The sequence below is a fragment of the Orycteropus afer genome, unplaced genomic scaffold (assembly GCF_000298275.1).
Source record: "Orycteropus afer afer isolate SDZICR_OR568_19922 unplaced genomic scaffold, OryAfe1.0 scaffold00638, whole genome shotgun sequence".
Lineage (NCBI taxonomy): Eukaryota > Metazoa > Chordata > Mammalia > Tubulidentata > Orycteropodidae > Orycteropus > Orycteropus afer.
The window spans coordinates 726,719-743,675 of NW_006922225.1; the positions used below are offsets into that span (position 1 = coordinate 726,719).

At 53.2% G+C, this 16,957-nt stretch overlaps 2 protein-coding genes across 2 annotated transcripts in view; both read left to right on the forward strand.

The window, feature by feature from the left end:
* The window catches only part of GSTK1 (glutathione S-transferase kappa 1), a 10,623-nt gene extending 3,024 nt beyond the window's left edge, over positions 1–7,599 (forward strand). Inside the window, exons 2-8 of the mRNA XM_007956584.1 lie at positions 4,202–4,283; positions 4,388–4,516; positions 4,709–4,809; positions 4,941–4,976; positions 6,573–6,689; positions 7,196–7,289; positions 7,550–7,599. Of these exons, the coding sequence (XP_007954775.1) occupies positions 4,202–4,283; positions 4,388–4,516; positions 4,709–4,809; positions 4,941–4,976; positions 6,573–6,689; positions 7,196–7,289; positions 7,550–7,599 (609 nt within the window). The remainder of the gene's footprint in view (positions 1–4,201; positions 4,284–4,387; positions 4,517–4,708; positions 4,810–4,940; positions 4,977–6,572; positions 6,690–7,195; positions 7,290–7,549) is intronic.
* Positions 7,600–15,808: 8,209 nt separating this feature from the next.
* TMEM139 (transmembrane protein 139) lies at positions 15,809–16,602 on the forward strand. The gene is made up of 2 exons (XM_007956611.1): positions 15,809–16,038; positions 16,206–16,602. Exons 1-2 carry the CDS (start codon positions 15,809–15,811, stop codon positions 16,600–16,602), a joined length of 627 nt encoding a protein of 208 aa, XP_007954802.1.
* The last annotated feature ends 355 nt before the right edge of the window (positions 16,603–16,957 follow it).

Consider the following 16,957-nt stretch of genomic DNA (forward strand, 5'->3'; position numbering starts at 1 on the left):
GTGCCTTAGGCACTATGCTACCAGAGCTCCTAAGTAGGTGAGATGAAGTTTGGCCATTCTCACTTCCAAGGAACATTCTGGCTGTACTTCTTCCAGAACAAATCTGTTAGTTCTACTGGCAGTCCATGGTAGTACTTTCAGTATTCTTCGTCAACACCACAACTCAAAGGCATCAACTCTTCTTCGGTCTTACTTATTCATTGTCCAGCTTTTACATGCATACAAGGTTATTGAAAATACCATGGCGTGGGTTAGGCGCACCTTAGTCTTCAGAGAGACGTCTTTGCTCTTCAGCACTTTAAAGAGGTCTTTTACAGCAGATTTGCCTGGTGCAATATGTCGTCTGATCTTCTGCCCCTAGGAGGTCTCATTTTAAGCCTAACAGAATGACAAAACCGACCAGTCCTCACATTGGAGTTCCATAACCCTTATTTGCATGGTCCCACCCAGTAATCTGGTGGGAGTCCCAGAAACCATGGCTAGAAAATCCATACTAAATAATTTACTGTACCACAGTTTCCAAGGCGACAAATCTTTAAGGGAGTAGGTTGCTCCATCTTCCTACTGTGGAGCAGCTGGTGGGTTTGAACCACCAACCTTCTGGTTAGCAGTCAAATGCCTCACACACTGCACTACCAGAAATCTTGGAAGTGGATGTGCAGTCCATGGAAGTGGCATATTGACTACACTCTAAAATTTTTGGTTGCGTGCCTTTATAACCCCTGACATATTGGCAGCATTGTCACAGGACTGGGCTCTGCGCTTTGTTGTTGTTGTTAGATGCCACGGAGTCAGTTCCAACTCACAGCGACCACGTGCAGAGCACAACGAAACGCTCCCTGGTCCTGCACCATCCTCACAATTGCTGCTGTTCTGGAGCCCATCGTTGCCACCACCGTGTCAAGCAGCCTCTCCAAGGGTCTTCCTCTTTTTCACTGACCTACTTCACCAAACATGATGTCCTTCTCCAGGGAGTGGTATCCCCAGTAACATGTCAGTACAGGAGGTGAGGTTTCGCCATCTTTACCTCTGAGGACCATTCCAGCTGCACTTCCTCTAAGACAGATTTGTTTATTCTTCTAGTAGCCCATGGTACATTCAATATTCTTCACTAACGCCACAATTCAAATGCATCACTTCTTCATTGTGCCTTATTCACTGTTCAGCTCTCACATGCGTATGAGGCAATTGAATATACTATGGCTAGGTCAGGCGCACTTTAGTCTTCAAAGTGACAACTCTGCTCTTAGAAAAATAAATGTTTCAAGCTTCACATAGTGATGTACTTATTTGCAATTTCTTCCCTGGTATGACTTTTTTAGCTACTGAATGTGATAAACAGCTTAACAGGTTTCCCATCTGTTGGAGACATGAATTTTAAAAGTAACATTTAGCTGATCTGTATGACAAAAATCAGGAGTGGAATCTACAGACACACTGAAATACTGAGCTATACTTATTTCACTGAAAAGAGTTGATCAAACTGTATCTCTTACTAAGTTTATTAACTCTTTACTTGTTGTTTTAATGTAAATGATGGGTTGCCCTTTCCTTTGTTAGCATATTTTGAGATGGGAACTGCTAAAAATGGATCAAACTGAGCAACAAGTTCAAGTAAACTCCAAAAAATTTCCATTTTGTGGGGACCCAAACACTTCATTTCTTCCTCAAAAAGATAGTCCACCTTCAGCAGTTGTTATAATGACAGCAACAATACATTGCAAAACAGCTTTCCAGTATTGATGTTCTTCATTTGTGTTCTCACTTCACGAATTAATTAAAAGCCATGTCTTCAGTTTAAATATGACAACACACCATCTCTGTGAATTGAACTCTCTTCATGCTTATTAATCATATACAAGTAGCATCAATAGCTAAATCCATCCATAGCAAATCAAGAATTAAATTATTTAGGTCTGACTAGCTCTGGTAGCATAGTGGCTAAAGCACTTGACTGCTAACCAGAAGGCTGGCGGTTCAAACCCACCAGCCACTCCTCGGAAGGAAGGTTGGGCAATCTACTTCCGTAGTGATACCACCTCGGAAATCCAAGGAGGGGTCGGAAATCCACGGAGGGGTCGCTGTGAGTCAGGTCTGACTTGACAGCACATAACAACAACAACAACAGTTTGCAAACAAAGCAACATACAGAGCCAACTAATGGCAAATACAGTGGCCACTCGGTCTTATAATTTTCACTGTTAACTTTGCACCCTAGAAATATATTCTGGCTACAGAACCTTGTTTGTTTATCATCCAGAGATTTTCGACATGAATTTTCAAATGGTCCACAGTGATGTTAATAATCACTTCGCCCTCCCTCAAGCCAATAATTTACATCATTAGTAGAAAAATTATTCCTGAAAGCAGGATCTGTATTTCAGTTATGTATGCATTTGCAGATGTGACAGTTTCAGATTCTAAAATAGTTTCACTTTCTACACTATTAATTTTTTTTTTTTACTACAGCAATTTACTGCAGAATTTGGGACAAATTCTGTTATTTTCATATGGTAGCATAGTGCCTAAGGCATCTGACTGTTAACTAGAACGTTGGTGGTTCAAACCCACCAGCCACTCCGTGGAAGCAAGACTGAGCAGTCTTCTTCCCTAAACACTTACCATCTCAGAAACCCATTGGGGGTTGCTATGAGTTGGAATTGACTCAGTGGCAGTGGTTGGGGTTTTGGTGTATTAGTAATGTTAGCACTGGCAGTACTAGTACAACAATTTGCATCCATTAAACTCCAGAGTTCAACAGAAGACGTCTCTTCAGAAGACAAATGTAGAAACACCCTCGTTGCAAAATAGTAATGTATTTTGCACTATAAATAAATATTGAATTTTGCATCCTCTTAATGTGCCTACTAGGTGTTCTGGTGGTGCAGTGGTAAAAGCATTCTGCTGCTATCCAGAAGGTTGGTGGTTCAAACCCACCAGCTGCTCCATGGGAGAAAGATGAGGCACGCTGCTTCTGTAAATATTTACAGCCTTGGAAACTGTACAGGGCCATTCTGCTCTGTCCTATAGGGTTGCTGAGAGTTGGAATCGACTTGATGGCAGAGGGTTTGCTTTTTTGAAATGTGCCTAATAACTCATTTTTCAGGATATCTAGAATAGTATCAAGCCCTGTGCCCCATACAACAGAAAATAACACACGAAACTCACTCGATACGTAAATTAAAACTTTGTGTTAGATAAATATTGATGTTTCCAGTATTTCTTGGACATTTGCTATGTTAAAATTATATTACATTATTATCCATGCTAGCATCATATTAAATGTGTCCACATGTATGCCAAATGTATTTTAAAGTTAAAGTTACAGGTATTGGCTATGAAACTTAGGACATAACTCTATATGTAAATGCTAAATAGAGAGAAACTTGACTGAATCATTGCAGTGGTCCACTTACTCCAGTTCCCTCACTCTTGACGTCCTTGGGGACTGGTGTTCCCGTGGGTTCTTTGCCAGATCACGTGCGAGAGCCTGCCCTTGTGTTTGCATCATGGCGGAGAGCATTGCTGGCCATCCCGGCTGCAGCTATTAGATCAGCAGACGTGGATGAACCAGATGGTTCTCTCAGAATGGATCTGTAATCTGTTAACATAACTGGTCCTTGCCCAGTAACCACTCATGTGCGATCCATTTGCATGCTGGGTGAATGTAGCAAGAGTTAGACTTGACCGCCTACCCCCACCTCTTATCTATCAGAAAGAAGTCAGATACTCCCAAGGGACCCATGAAGATAAGGAGTTTCATTTACAGGGGGAGGGGACCTTAGGAGACAGATGTCAGCCAAGGTATTGAAGCAGTAGGGGCCTCTCAGTTTAAACAAACTTGTTGGGGGCACCCTCCTGACCCTGTGTGAACCTTATTTCTGGCCGGCACATTCGCAGTCTCACTGAGTGCCCTTTCACCTGCACTGGCTCTGCCTGGTGTCCTGCTGTCTGCTTGGTGTTGATGGGTCTTTGCTCTGGACAGCAGGGGCCCTGTGTGTTGAAGTCCTAAGCACATGATCCCCTTGCTGACTGAGCAATGCACCCCGGACCAACAGGTCCAGACAGTGTGTCACTTGTCCTGCTGGACGGATTTCCAAGTGTGGGGAGAGTGTGCCCTTCAAACAGCAATCTCGAGGTCTGCCTGGCCTGCGCCCTGGCGGCCTTGTCCACAGCCTGGCGGTCACCCTCACCCCTGCAGGTGCTGTGCCGCTACCAGCACCTGTGGAACGTGGACCTGCAGCTGCGCCCGAGCCTCATTGCGGGGATTATGAAGGACAGCGGTAGGTGGTCAACCTGCGCAGGGAAGAGGCTGCCCCAGGCCCACACTGGGGTCCCCCAGACCCTTAAGTCATCCTCACTAGCCTGTCCCGTGTCCCGCCTGCAGGAAACAAGCCGCCTGCCCTGCTTCCCCGCAAAGCCCAGTACTTGACCAAGGACCTCACCCTCCTCAGGCACCACTTCCAGGTTCCCATCTCTCTCCCCAAGGATTTCTTCTCTGTGATCCTTGAAAAAGGTGATGATGGGGCATATGTGGGGAACAGAGGGGTCGAGAGAGCAGGTCCCCAGAGGTGGGGATTGGGAGGGGGGCTGTGGGACCTCGTGCTGGAGAGCCTTGGGGTCAGAGCTGAGGGGGTGGGAGGCACAAGGAAGGGTGAGCAGGATGCCTGGGGCACCCACAGGGGTCTCTGAGCACCCCCACACGCAGGGAGCCTGTCCGCCATGCGGTTCCTCACAGCCGTGCACCTAGACTGCCCGGAGATGTTGGAGAACGTGTCCCGCGAGCTGTGGATGCGCATCTGGTCGAGGGTGAGCGGGGCTCCTGCCGAGGTGGTGGGCGGCTGGTGGCCTGGGTGACCTCCAACCCTCCCCCCCCAGCTCCTCTGTCACCCGTGAGCTTCCATCCACTCACACCCCTCTGGCACCCCCTTCCTTCCCAGGATGAAGACATCACAGAGCCCCAGAGCATCCTGGCGGTAAGCATTCCTCCCCTCTCCCCACCTACCGCCCCTCACCTCACAGGACAGCTGAGAGGAGCCCATAGCAGCCTTCTCAGGGCAGGGGAGGGGTCACAGTCACTTGGGGAAAATGACTGAAGAGTTGGGACTAAGTGGACCCCAGAAAACATGATGACGAAAAGGAACAAGCATGCAGATGGGCTGTACCTGGTGAAAGATGCCAGTGGGCAGAGATAGTCGGCACTAGGCCCCAGAGCAGAGGGTGAGGTCCAGGCAGGCCCACACAGGCCACCACAGACCTCCCCAGCACACCCACTGAGTACAGATGCCGGAAGACAAGAGCCAGATTGCACAGAGCCTGGGAACCAGTGGAAACAGCCCCAAATGTTGACATCTGTAGGCAAAGACAGCATAAGAAGTAAACGTTTTGCTTGGGTTATCTTCTCAGGAAATGCAGAGCAATGTTTTCCTGCAGCTTCCAAGCTCCGCCTCCTGGCGACGCATGTCAGAGTGGAGCTGTGCACCACAGGGGCTAACATTTCAGGTCGCTCTGAGGCACCTCAGCCAGGCTCAAACCACCACCATTCAGTTAGCAGCCGAGCGCTTTACCAGTGGTGCATCCAGGGTGGTGTTCAGATACTACAATCCTACAAGCCAATCCTACAAACCCTAGGATTGTAGCTGTTCACAGAAGATAGTGTGGGCATATTAAGATTTGATTTATAAAACGGCAAATCACCCAATACATCTTCCAGCCCCCCAAGGTCTGTGCATAATATGTATGCAGCTCGCTTTATCACTTAATAGTTAACCAGCATGTCCGTGCCATTGCAAATTCCTTGAAAGCACAGTCCTTCATTGCTACCCTTCCCTGGACTGAGTTTGTTTACCGTTTCCTGTGGCTGACCACGTCCTGTGGCCCCCTCACGGAGCCGAGTAAAGGCAGGGTCCCGTTACACAGACTGCATGACTTCGGCGTCCCCCTCCGTGTGGGGTGGCAGGTGGCAGTGCTGCTCAACTTTGGCTGCACCCTCAGCTTACCTGGAGCACCTGGGCGCCACCCAGAAACGAATTCCGATGGGATTATTGTAGGAGGGCAGGCACGGGTTTGTAAAGCTCCCCAGGAGATGGAAGGTGCAGTCAAGGTTGAGAACCACCCCTTGAATGGAAACCATAGGATTGCAAACTGAAGGCAGGCTGTGGCTGCAGCCAGCTTCCCTGCTTGGAAGGCCTCCGGGAATCCAGCCCTGGACGCAGAAGCCCCTGAGATTCCAAGGAGCGAGCCCTGGCTGTGACTTCAGGGGCCGGGATTCTGCTGTCGGCCCTGCTACCTCTGGGCAAGCACTGTTTCCTGTCGGGACCTAAGGCAGCTCTGAAGTAAAGAGGTCGGTCTAGCTGGTTCCTAAGATGCCTTCTCGGCACCACAACTGGGACCCGGCTGGACCCTGCTCTTCCCAGGACTTTGGAGACAGGAGCATAACTCCTCTTGGCAAGGAGAACCCTGCACATCATGGGTGGTGAAAGGCATTGCGAGGAAAACTTGGGGGCTGAAAAGGAGTGGCCGGATTGTCCCGAGGGCCACCCTGTAATGCCGACCCCGTGTGACCCCGTTAGGCTGCACAGAAGGCCGGGATGTCTGCGGAACAAGCCCAAGGGGCTCTGGAGAAGCTTTCCACGCCGAAGGTGAAGCAGCAGCTGAAAGACACCACGGAGGCCGCCTGCAGATACGGGGTGAGGCCCTAACGGCGTCCCACCCCGGTCCTAGGCCTCCTGCAGATGAGGGGTGAGGGCCTAACCGGCGTCCCACCCCGGTCCTAGGCCTCCTGCAGATACGGGGTGAGGGCCTAACCGGCGTCCCACCCCGGTCCTAGGACTCCTGCAGATACAGGGTGAGGCCCTAACCCGCGTCCCACCCCGGTCCTAGGCCTCCTGCAGATACGGGGTGAGGCCCTAACCGGCGTCCCACCCCGGTCCTAGGCCTCCTGCAGATGAGGGGTGAGGGCCTAACCGGGTCCCACCCCCGGTCCTAGGCCGAGGGTCTGCTGGGCCCTCACACGCTGCCCCAGCCCCACTCCCCAGCGCTCCCTGAGCTCCAGGAGAGGAAGGGGAGGAGTGGATGGTGAAGACAGGGTGGAAACCCAACACTGCACGCCAGGACGGCGTCAGGCCTGCAGACTGTGCGGACTCGCAGCCTCAGCCGCAGTAACCATGCGCGCCCTTCGCCCTCTGCCCTCCAGGCCTTCGGGCTGCCGATCACCGTGGCCCACGTGGATGGCCAGACGCACATGATATTCGGCTCAGACCGCATGGAGCTGCTGGCACACGTGCTAGGTAAGGCAAAGGTCACTGCCCAGCCACCCTTGACCTCAGCCCCGCCCCAACCCGCCCGCTGGGCGCGCGTTCCGAGCGTATTGCGGTCTGCAGCCACGCCCCCTCTGGAGGGCGGCCTGCGGGAGGAGGGAGGGGCGGGGCGGCCTTGGCCTCCGCCCGCGGGGAGGGCCGGGACCAGGCGCTCGGGGGAAACTCGGAGTGGGGAGGGGAGCGCCGCGGGAACGGCGTGCAGTGTGCAGAGCCGGTTTCTCGCCGTGCAGGAGAGAAGTGGATGGGCCCGGTGCCGCGGGCCGGCCACGCCAAGCTGTAGCAGTGCGCGGGGCAGCAGCAGCAGCGAGACCTGGGCCTAAAGGCAGGTGCCTGCCTCTGCCCCGCTGCTACCGCCGCAGCCAGCAAGCCTGAGTCCCTGCCTGCTCCATGGCCTTGCGGCCCCGGGCCGTCTCCCTCTCACCCCCGGGTCGCGAGAGGGCTGTGTGGAACGTGCTCTTCCCGGGGACCCCAAAGTCTGCTCCCACAAAATAAACCTCAGCCATTGTGCACTTCCTGGTTGTAGCTGCCCTGTGTCCCCGGTCCGCTCACTCCCAGGTCTTGGGAGAAGCAGCTGGGCTGCGAGGGGGTGCCGGGCGGGGGGCAGTCCCCTCTCACATAGAAACCGCCTGGGCCTATGGGTCAGGGACAGGCAACGAAGGCAAATGGACTGCTGCCACTCACAGTGTGACTGCCTGTCGGACTGGCCAAGTGCCTGGGGTCGGGGGAGGAGTGGGAGAGAGGAAGTGTGGCGGGAACCAGGGCATGGAAGGCTCAGCTGCCCTGACGCCAGTGCCAGGGGCGGGGACTGCTCGCTCTGCCCTGGCCCGTCCCTGCGTGCGGATCCCGAGAAGCCCCCACGCGCCCTGGCCTCTGCCAGCCCCCTGGCTCCCTCCCCCAAGAATCCCTGGGTTCCCTCCTCCTACTGATTCTCCAAAGCCCTGGCCTCCACCTGCGCGACAGTGCAACCAGAGGACCTGTGTTTAAAGGACATGTTGAGCTCCCTGAAGACAAGACTCAGAAGCTGAAGCCACACTGGGGCGCCTGTAGGGACCCAGTGCAGCTCAGAGCTGAGGGGCACTGGGGGTGGGCGCCATCTTGCTCTGCGCACTTCCTCCTGCACGGCTCCAATCCTGCTTCCTCTTGTCTCCCATCACTTTCCTTCCTCTTCTTGGCCCTTATCAGTTACTCCATCAATATCCAGAATTTGCAACATCTTCTCCTGGTTTACATGTGAACTAATGCCAGAGACACATAGTCAAATAAGTTTTCCTTCCTTCGTGTACACCTACTATGTAGTTGCATGCAACCAGTTGATTCCCACTATAGGCACCCTGTAGGACAGAATAGGACTGCCCCCAGAGGGGTTTCCAAGGCTGTCAATCTTGATGACAGAAAAAAAAAAAAGAAATCCAAACTCACTGTCATCTAGTAGGACTCATAGTGGCCCCCCCTTTGGGTTTCCCAGATGAAGAAATAAGTTTTCCTTCGCCAGAGTGGCTGGGGGGTTTGAACCACCAACCTTTTGGTTAGCAGTTAGATGTCTTAAGCATTAAGAACACACTGCCGTGGATAGCCACACCTCCCCTCCTCTGGTGTCCCAGGAAGTTACACTACGGAACACTACGGAAGTAGATTGCCCAACTTTCCTTCCGAGGAGTGGCTGGTGGCTTTGAACCGCCAGCCTTCTGGTTAGCAGTCAGATGCCTTAGGCACTACACCAGCAGAGCTCCTTCTTAGGCCACTGAAGTTACTTTGATGAAAATGATGCCCAAACCATACCCAGTGCTGTGGAGTCCATTCCAGCACACAGCGCCCCTAGAGGACAGAGTGGAACTGCCCACAGGGTCTCCAAGGCTGTCATCTTTAAGGGAGCAGATCACCAGATCTTTTCTCCCACGGTGCCACTGGTGTGTTCGAACCACCAACCTTTCAGTTATGAGTTGAGTGCTTAACTCCTGCACCACTAGGGCTCCACATCTACTATACTATAAAAAAAGACGAGGAACGTTTAGCCTTAAAAATAGAGAAACAAAAACCATCACTGTAGTGTCTTAACTAAAATAAAATGTAACTTCTTGTGCCTGCAAGCTGCGAACAGGGTGAGATGTGGATTGTGTCAGCATTGCGGGTGAAATAAAAACCGTGAACAATATATGAGAGCAAGAGGCTGCTTCATTCAGGTGTGGTACAGCCAGGATGCCGTGTCTCGCGGCCAGCGGAGACTGCATTGGTGGAGTTTTTCAGAACACTGCGAATTCTTAGGCTACCATATTGATTGGAGGAAAGGTGATCCTGTCTGGCATTGGCTTCTGTTCACCTTAGAGTGTCCCATAAAACGGATGAACAGTAAATGTTGGCTGAATCCAAGCGTGACAGCTCACTGTTGATCAGGAAGTGAAGGGCAGGTACTCCTGGTGTGTGGGGGGAGGGTGTAGCAGTCTGAACTGTTATAATTTCTCTTAGAGGGCGAATTTCACTTACAGGAATTTGTCCAATTATTCATGTGAATAAAGACACACAGAAAAGATACTAATTGAAAAATCCTGGCAACAATGGTTATCAGTTGAGGAGTCATTGAATAAATTGATCATTGCTCTGTAAAATAGAAGACTCTGAAAAAGAATAAAAGGTGGAGGAAGTCAGAACAGCTGTTGCCTGTGGGAATTCTTGATGTCTTGGCCAGGGTTTGGGCCGTACAGGTGTCTGCTTCTGTCAACACTCGGAATGGCTTACACAAAATCTGTGTTTCACCATTGGCACATTTCACTTCAAAAGAATCCCGCTACTGACCAAAAGGTCCATGGTTCAAACCCAGCAGCCACTCTGCAGGAGAAAGATGAGGCAGTTTGCATCTGTAAAGATTTATAGCCTTGGAAACTCTATGGGGTAGTTCTACTCTGTTCTAAAGGGCTGCTATGAGTCAGAATTGACTAGAAGGCAGTAGGTTTGCTTTTGTAAACAACTCTAGTTACTCTTCGCATACTCAAGAATTTAAGAAGTGTACGGGAGCTCTGGTAGCATAGTGCCTAAGGCACTTGACTGCTCACCAGAAGGCTGGCGGTTCAAACCCACCAGCCACTCCTCAGAAGGAAGGTTGGGCAATCCTACTTCCGTAGTGATACCGGCCTCGGAAACCCAAGGAGGGGTCGCTATGAGTCGGGGTCGACTCGACGGCAAACAACAACAACAACAACAACAACAACTGAGGTCTGCAGCTTACTTTGGAATCCATTAATATGTGTATTTGTAAAACAAAGAGACTTTGCTAACCAGGAAAATCTTGACTGCATGAAATGGGAAAAGCTGTATATTGTCTTGGGAACTTTTGAGTTCTTGTTATACATGATGCACATTAAAAACCTGGATCGCTTTTTAAAAAAGAAATACACGGAAAAGTAAGATGTGTTGATGGATGGACAAAACGATGGCCACATGGAAGGATATGTGATAAAGCAAATCCAGCGAAATGTGAAATGTGCAATTTAGGTGGTGAGTGCATGGGTATTCACTATAGAATTCTTTCAATCTGCAGCATGTTGTAATAGCTCATAATAAAACGGCTTGTTCATGTTGACCTATGCGGGTGGGTAAGGAACCACCTCTGCATAAACCGTGGGCAGAAAAAGCAACGTACGAAAGAAACTACCTGTGGCATATCTGCGTGTGCACGGAGTGTGTTATAGTCGCATTGCACGGAGGGTACTATTGTGGGCTGAACTGTGTCCCCAAAAAGATATGTTGAAGGCCTACCCCCCACCCCAATCTGACATGTGAACATGACTTTGTCTGAGTCTTTGAGGATATGATCCCTCAGGCTAACATGTCTTTTGTCAGAGGAGACAATAGCAGAGGGAAGACAGCCTGCTGTATGGCACGTAGCCAGAGGTTGGAGTGTTGCTGCCGCTCCAAGCCGAGGAACGCCGGGAGCTCCTAGAAGCCGAGAGATAGGAAAGGATCTCTTCCCTCGAGCCTCAGAGAGAGCAGGGCCCGGCAACCCCTGAATTCGGACTAGAAGGCTGGTGGGGTGTGTGCGTGCGTGTAAGTTACAAAGCACGCTTGAGGGGCGGGGGAGCGGCCCGTGGGGAAGCTGAACTCGGCGCTGATTGGGTGAGGGTGGGAGGAAGCGGAGTCCTGTTCTAGGCGGCTGCGCGGTGGACGCAGGGCCCGGTGGCAGGACGGCGCCCCCTGCCGCTCCCTCGGAGAAGTGCCATGACAACAGGGGACAAGGGCCTTCCCCTCCATAGGCAGGGCCAGAGAGAGCACCCGGGCGGGGAAGCGGTAATAAAATTAGATTACAAGCTGAAGCCCAGAGAGGTGAACTTGTTTACCAGGCCACACAGTTCCTACGAGTGGGACTGAGATGTGAAACCGGGCTTGGCCGTCTCCCGACCATGCGTGCTTACCCGAGGTGCCTCCGCGTTTTCCGTTTAGAGGCACGCTCGTGTACGGCTCTATCACCACTGTCCGTGGACATTTCCGGTCTACACAATGCCTTTCTGTCCCCTGCAACAACCACGCTCCATTTCTCAAATTCCAGAACGGCCTTCAGCGCTGAGTTCCTGAGTCAGCAGCTGTGCGAGCCCCCTGGTTCCCTCGTCTGCCTCGGCCAGCTTTGTACCTTAACCCTCGCCACAGAGGGTGACCACGCACGTTTCTCCCCACACATCTGAGGATGGTGGAAGTTGGAAGCATGCCCATCTCAGAATATCAATGCTACTGACCTTTCGTGTTACCCATTTCCCCGCTGCCCTAAGCGTTTGGAGGAGCTGTCATAAGGCAAGTGGGATGGACTGAATTGTGTTCCCCCGAAGATGTGTGTTGGAATTCCAACCTCTGACCTGTGGCTGCACCGAGGCCTTATCAGTGTAGGGTGTGTGCTAACCTCACTGCTGGGATCTAAGGCAGCGTAGACAGGGACAAGCAAGGACCAAAGGGAAGAGGCTCACCATGGAATTGGAGGGGTGCTGGCAGAGACAAGGATCTTCCCCCACAGCCAGTGCCCTGGGTCCGAACCTGCAGCCTGCTGAACTGAGAAAACACAGTGCTGTTTGCAAAGCCACTCACTTGTGCTGGGAAAGCAAGGCAGCAGCTAACAGGGGGGATGCACACAGGGCTGCGTTAAAAGACCCAGGTTCCGGGCCTGGTTCCCGCTGAACACACCCTTACCTTCTTTGATTGACACATGGCTGCAGCAGTGGGGTCACAAAGCAACACTCATGAGATGAGGATGGTGCAGACCGGGCAGCATTCCATTCTGTTGTACGCAGGGTCACTGTGAGTCGGGACTGACCCCACAGCACCTAGCAACAACAGAATGAAAACAACAACCAGACTATGCCACACTACTACTGTCCATCATCAAACCGGAGTGTATGTGCAGGCCAAACCATCCCTTTCCACACGCAAATTAACAAGCACCACCATTCTCTCAGAAGTCACCTGCACCTTGGGCTTCTATGATCACCCAGTTCAAAGGGTTATCTTTTATAATGCGTCTTCACTGGGTCATAATAGACAAGCATCTTACAGAGCCTACAGTCCTAATTCCCAACCTTGAATGCTGATAATCTTTATTTTATCTTCTCTGTGGCTGCCCTTGCTATTTGAAGACCAGGCTTTTCTTAAGATGCATTCAATGGGTGATAAGACCATCTACCCACTCCTTGGGATCATCAGAGTGATCACCTCAGAATGTCCTAGGTATTCTGCTAGTCTCATGACTAGGGCAGCCAACAAGGGTGGGTAGGACCCACTGGCGGCCTGGCTATGACTCAGCGTCCTATGACCACTCTGCTGGACTTGGTTAGTATGCTCAGATCTCAACTCTACACTTTATCAGTCAAGCATTTCCTCAAGCCTTTCACCTCTTTGAGCCTGCCGTCTCACCTGTGAAATGGACAAAAGACCGGTCCTACCTCCTGCTGTATTATCAGCACTTTAACTATGTTAAATGGCACAGTTGGGGTCAAGTATGCAGCACAGGGAACAGCACACAAAACACCAGCGCTGCAGTGGTTTGAACCCGCCAGCAGCTCAATGGGAGAAACATGAGGCTAGTCAGTTTCCATAAGGATTTAGAAACCCTATGAGGCTCTGCCCTATAGGGTCGCTGTGAGTCAGAATCAATTCAATGGTAATGGGCTTAGTTGGGCTGGCCAGCCAAAAGGATTGCAAAACTTGCTGCTAATGCAAATAAGGTGTATGGAAACCTTATGGGAGTGAGACTATGCAAATACAGGTCTGGGACCATAATGAGGGGATTAGTCAGTCTTGGCATCTTGATGAGAAGCCAGTTCCAGAAGTGAGGGGGACCCTCACTACCACCAAAGAAGACCAGGAGTGGAGTGTGTCCTTTGGGACTGGAGTCCCTGTGCTAAGAACTTCCCAGACCCAGGAGACAGACAGTTGTAACAGAGAGAGCTGGTGTGAGACAGGGAGAAGCAGTGGCAAGGGCAGCAGAGAGACGCCAGCAGCAGCCGTAGAAGACTAGCATGAGACAGTGCAGGGGGCTTCCTGGGCCACAGAGCAAAGTGGCTGCAGTGGACATGCCGACCTACCACGTGTGACCTGAGCACTTTGGGCAGGAAGCTTGCTGGCAGAGTGGGGTGCCTCCAGGCTCTGCACAGACAGAGCTAAAGAGCGTTGGATCACTTGATGAAGTGGGGCAAAGCCTGGGCTGAGAGGCAAGGGCTGGGAGAGGAGCCTGTCTTCAGGGGGCCAAGATGAGCCCGCATGGCAGAGGGGAGCTGAGAGCTGTCCTCCACTGAAGAAGGGCGACTTTGCCTGTGTGGTCTCTGCTCCTGATCCCAAGTTGTACCCCGTTTTTTCCTTAATCAACTACTTACGTGTACACGTGGTCTGTGGGTTCTGTGGCCATTGCAGTGGATTAGGGAACCCAGCAGAGAAGTACTCATAGCAATCAGCCTTGGGGCGGAGATGCTGATCACAATTCACCCTCCTTATGAAGTCAGGGGAGGTGAGATGCTGTGGCGTCATTCTTACAACCAGGTACATACACCCACTGGGACAGACCTGCAGATGGTGGGCAATTCACAGGAGGGGCTGGACAGCCTGCCTGGGACCGGGCAGTGAAGCAGGATGCAGCAAGCCTCCACACATGGCCGCTCTGCACTGAGATGGGAAGAGATTAAAGACTACATGGCCTCGGCTCCTACGGGGGATTCGGGGCCAGAATACGTCACTACTCAACACAAGGCAACCTGCCCTGGGCTGTCAGGAAATGCCGTGTGCACTGGGAGGGAAAGCTTCCTTCTAGTTCTGGTCCCTGGTACAAAGATCACGGGTGTGGGGGAGAAGGGAGCTCATTAAGGCACCCGGGTGGGGGTGGGCGCGGCACGGAGCAAGCAATACCCAGAAAAATTCAGTGAGGGCACGGAGGTCGGCCGAAGGGGCGGAGCCAGCCGGCAGGAGCGCAGGGATTGGCGGACACCAGGTGGGCGGGCCCCGGCTGCACCCCGCCCTCTTCAGCTCGGGAGCCTGGTGCGCACAGGTGAGGGAGGCTCCGAGCCAGGGCCCGGCGGGGGAGTCCGCAGCAGGTGCGGCGGCTGGCCACACACAGTGCGGGGGACTCCGACGGGCTGTGGGTCCAGGATGTGGACAGCCACCTTCTCACAGCTTGAGGATACTGGAGTGACCCTGGCCAACGCATTCCGGTCCGGTGGATTCCGACTCACAGAGACCCTATAGGACAGAGTAGAACTGCCCCATAAGGTTTTCCAGGCTGTGAACTTTACAGAAGCCAACCGCCACATCTTTCTCCTGTGGAACGGCTGGAGAGTTCGAACCGCTGATCTTCCTGTTGGCAGCGGAGCCCCGTAACCACTGGCCAACAAGCTCCTTAGCAGCCTTGGCAGGAGGCCAGAGATCTGGGTTTGCCATCAGGGGCTGGCGGAGGGTGGGGGTCTTGGCGTCAGCCTATTGGGTGCTGAGGAAACGGGCATTATCTACGCCTCTGCGGGCCCGTGCTGTCCAGGTACACTTTGTCCATTCCCTGGGGCAGGGGCTGACAGTGGAGGAATGGGAAGACGGGCTCTGACTGGTGACAGAGCTGAGGGCCTCTGGGGAGGTGGGTAAGGCTCAGCAGTCATTCCAGACATGCCTTGTGCACCGGGGCCCGGGGCTCCTGGACCCAGTCTAGGTGGTGAGGGCTGGAGCTGGAAGTGGACCGCGGGGAAAAAGAAGCAGGACTGCGCAGGGCCCGGATGCTGGAAATGCGTGAGGGCTGGGAGCCAGCACTCCTGGGCCACTTTCCCAGCTGTTCCACCAGAACCAAGACCGTGGGACAACAGTGTGGTCCTTGAGGCGGTCCCTGTGCTGAAAGGGACCCCACCGAGCATTTATATTCACCACTGATTTGACTGGAGAATGGAGACCCCAGGACCCAGACCAACAGGGCTCGGGGGACACCTCGGGGTTTGCATGCCACACGGTGTGTGCAGAGAGCTGTGTCTTTCGCAGGAGCCGGGACCATGGTGCCCAGCCCGAGGTGGGGGCGCCTGAAGCCACTCCTCTTCCTGTGCTGCGTTGCCATCCTCCTGGGGCTGGCCCTGCTGGGCATCTGGCCGGACACCGCCCCTGTGGCCTACTTCTTTCTCACAGGGGCTGGCCTCCTCTTGTTGGCCTGCCTTTTTGTCTGCCTGTTGGAGTGGAGGCTCTACCCAACACAGGCCGAGAGCCCAGAGACCACAGGCAGTGGTCGGTAAGTGAAGGGTGGCGCGGCAAGAGGACTGCTGGGCCCCTCAGGCAGGCTCTGCTCTCCTCTGCCCTAGAATTGGTGAGCTAAGGGGTCAGGGGTGGTGGACACATACAGGATGGGGAAAAGAGCTCCTTTCAGAAAGCCACCAGGGTCTTATTCTCCCCCATCAGAGACAACGAAGGCTTTGAGGTGCCGACCTATGAGTCAACCATGGCGTTGGGGCCACAGTGCTGTCCTCGGGAGCCGGACGACCCACCGCCCTACAGCATCGTGATCCCTGTAGGACTGGAGGAGGGCGACCCAAGCCACCCCGAGGAGCCCAGGAGAGTGAGACTGGAGAGGCGAGGGGGCTCAGAGGGGTCCATAACCCAGGGAGAAGACCCCAGAAGGGCCCCAGCCAGCCTGCGACTTCGCGGACCACGGGCCGTATCGACTGAGCCTGACCTGCGTAGCTTGGCATTGGCTCCCCAGATGGAACCTCTTACTCCTCCCCCAGCCTACGAGGCCAGCCTAGGTTACCCGGATGACGGCAGTGTTTTCTACGAGGACAACTGGACCCCACCCTAAGCCCCTAACCCAGGGTGTACCATCTCCCTGCTGGGACCCATGTGTCAGGACCAGCATTCCCAGCGCCTGCCATCACATGGTAGTGCTGCCTGGGCACGGAAGGGCAGGCCTCGTGCACTGCCCGGCTCAGACCCTACCCCAGATCAGCCACCCCCGGAGTCTGACTGAGGGTGCGGTGGAAAGGGGTGCAGAGAAGCTGGAAAAGGAAGGCAGGGACTTCTACTAGGTCACCTGGTCCTCCGTCCTGAGGTGCTATTCCAGGGGTCAGAGAGGCTGGGTAACTTGTCCAAGGGCGCACTGCCTGCAACGGGTCTCAAGTCACTTGCTGCCAGGCTTTCAGCCTGGGCCCCCGCGG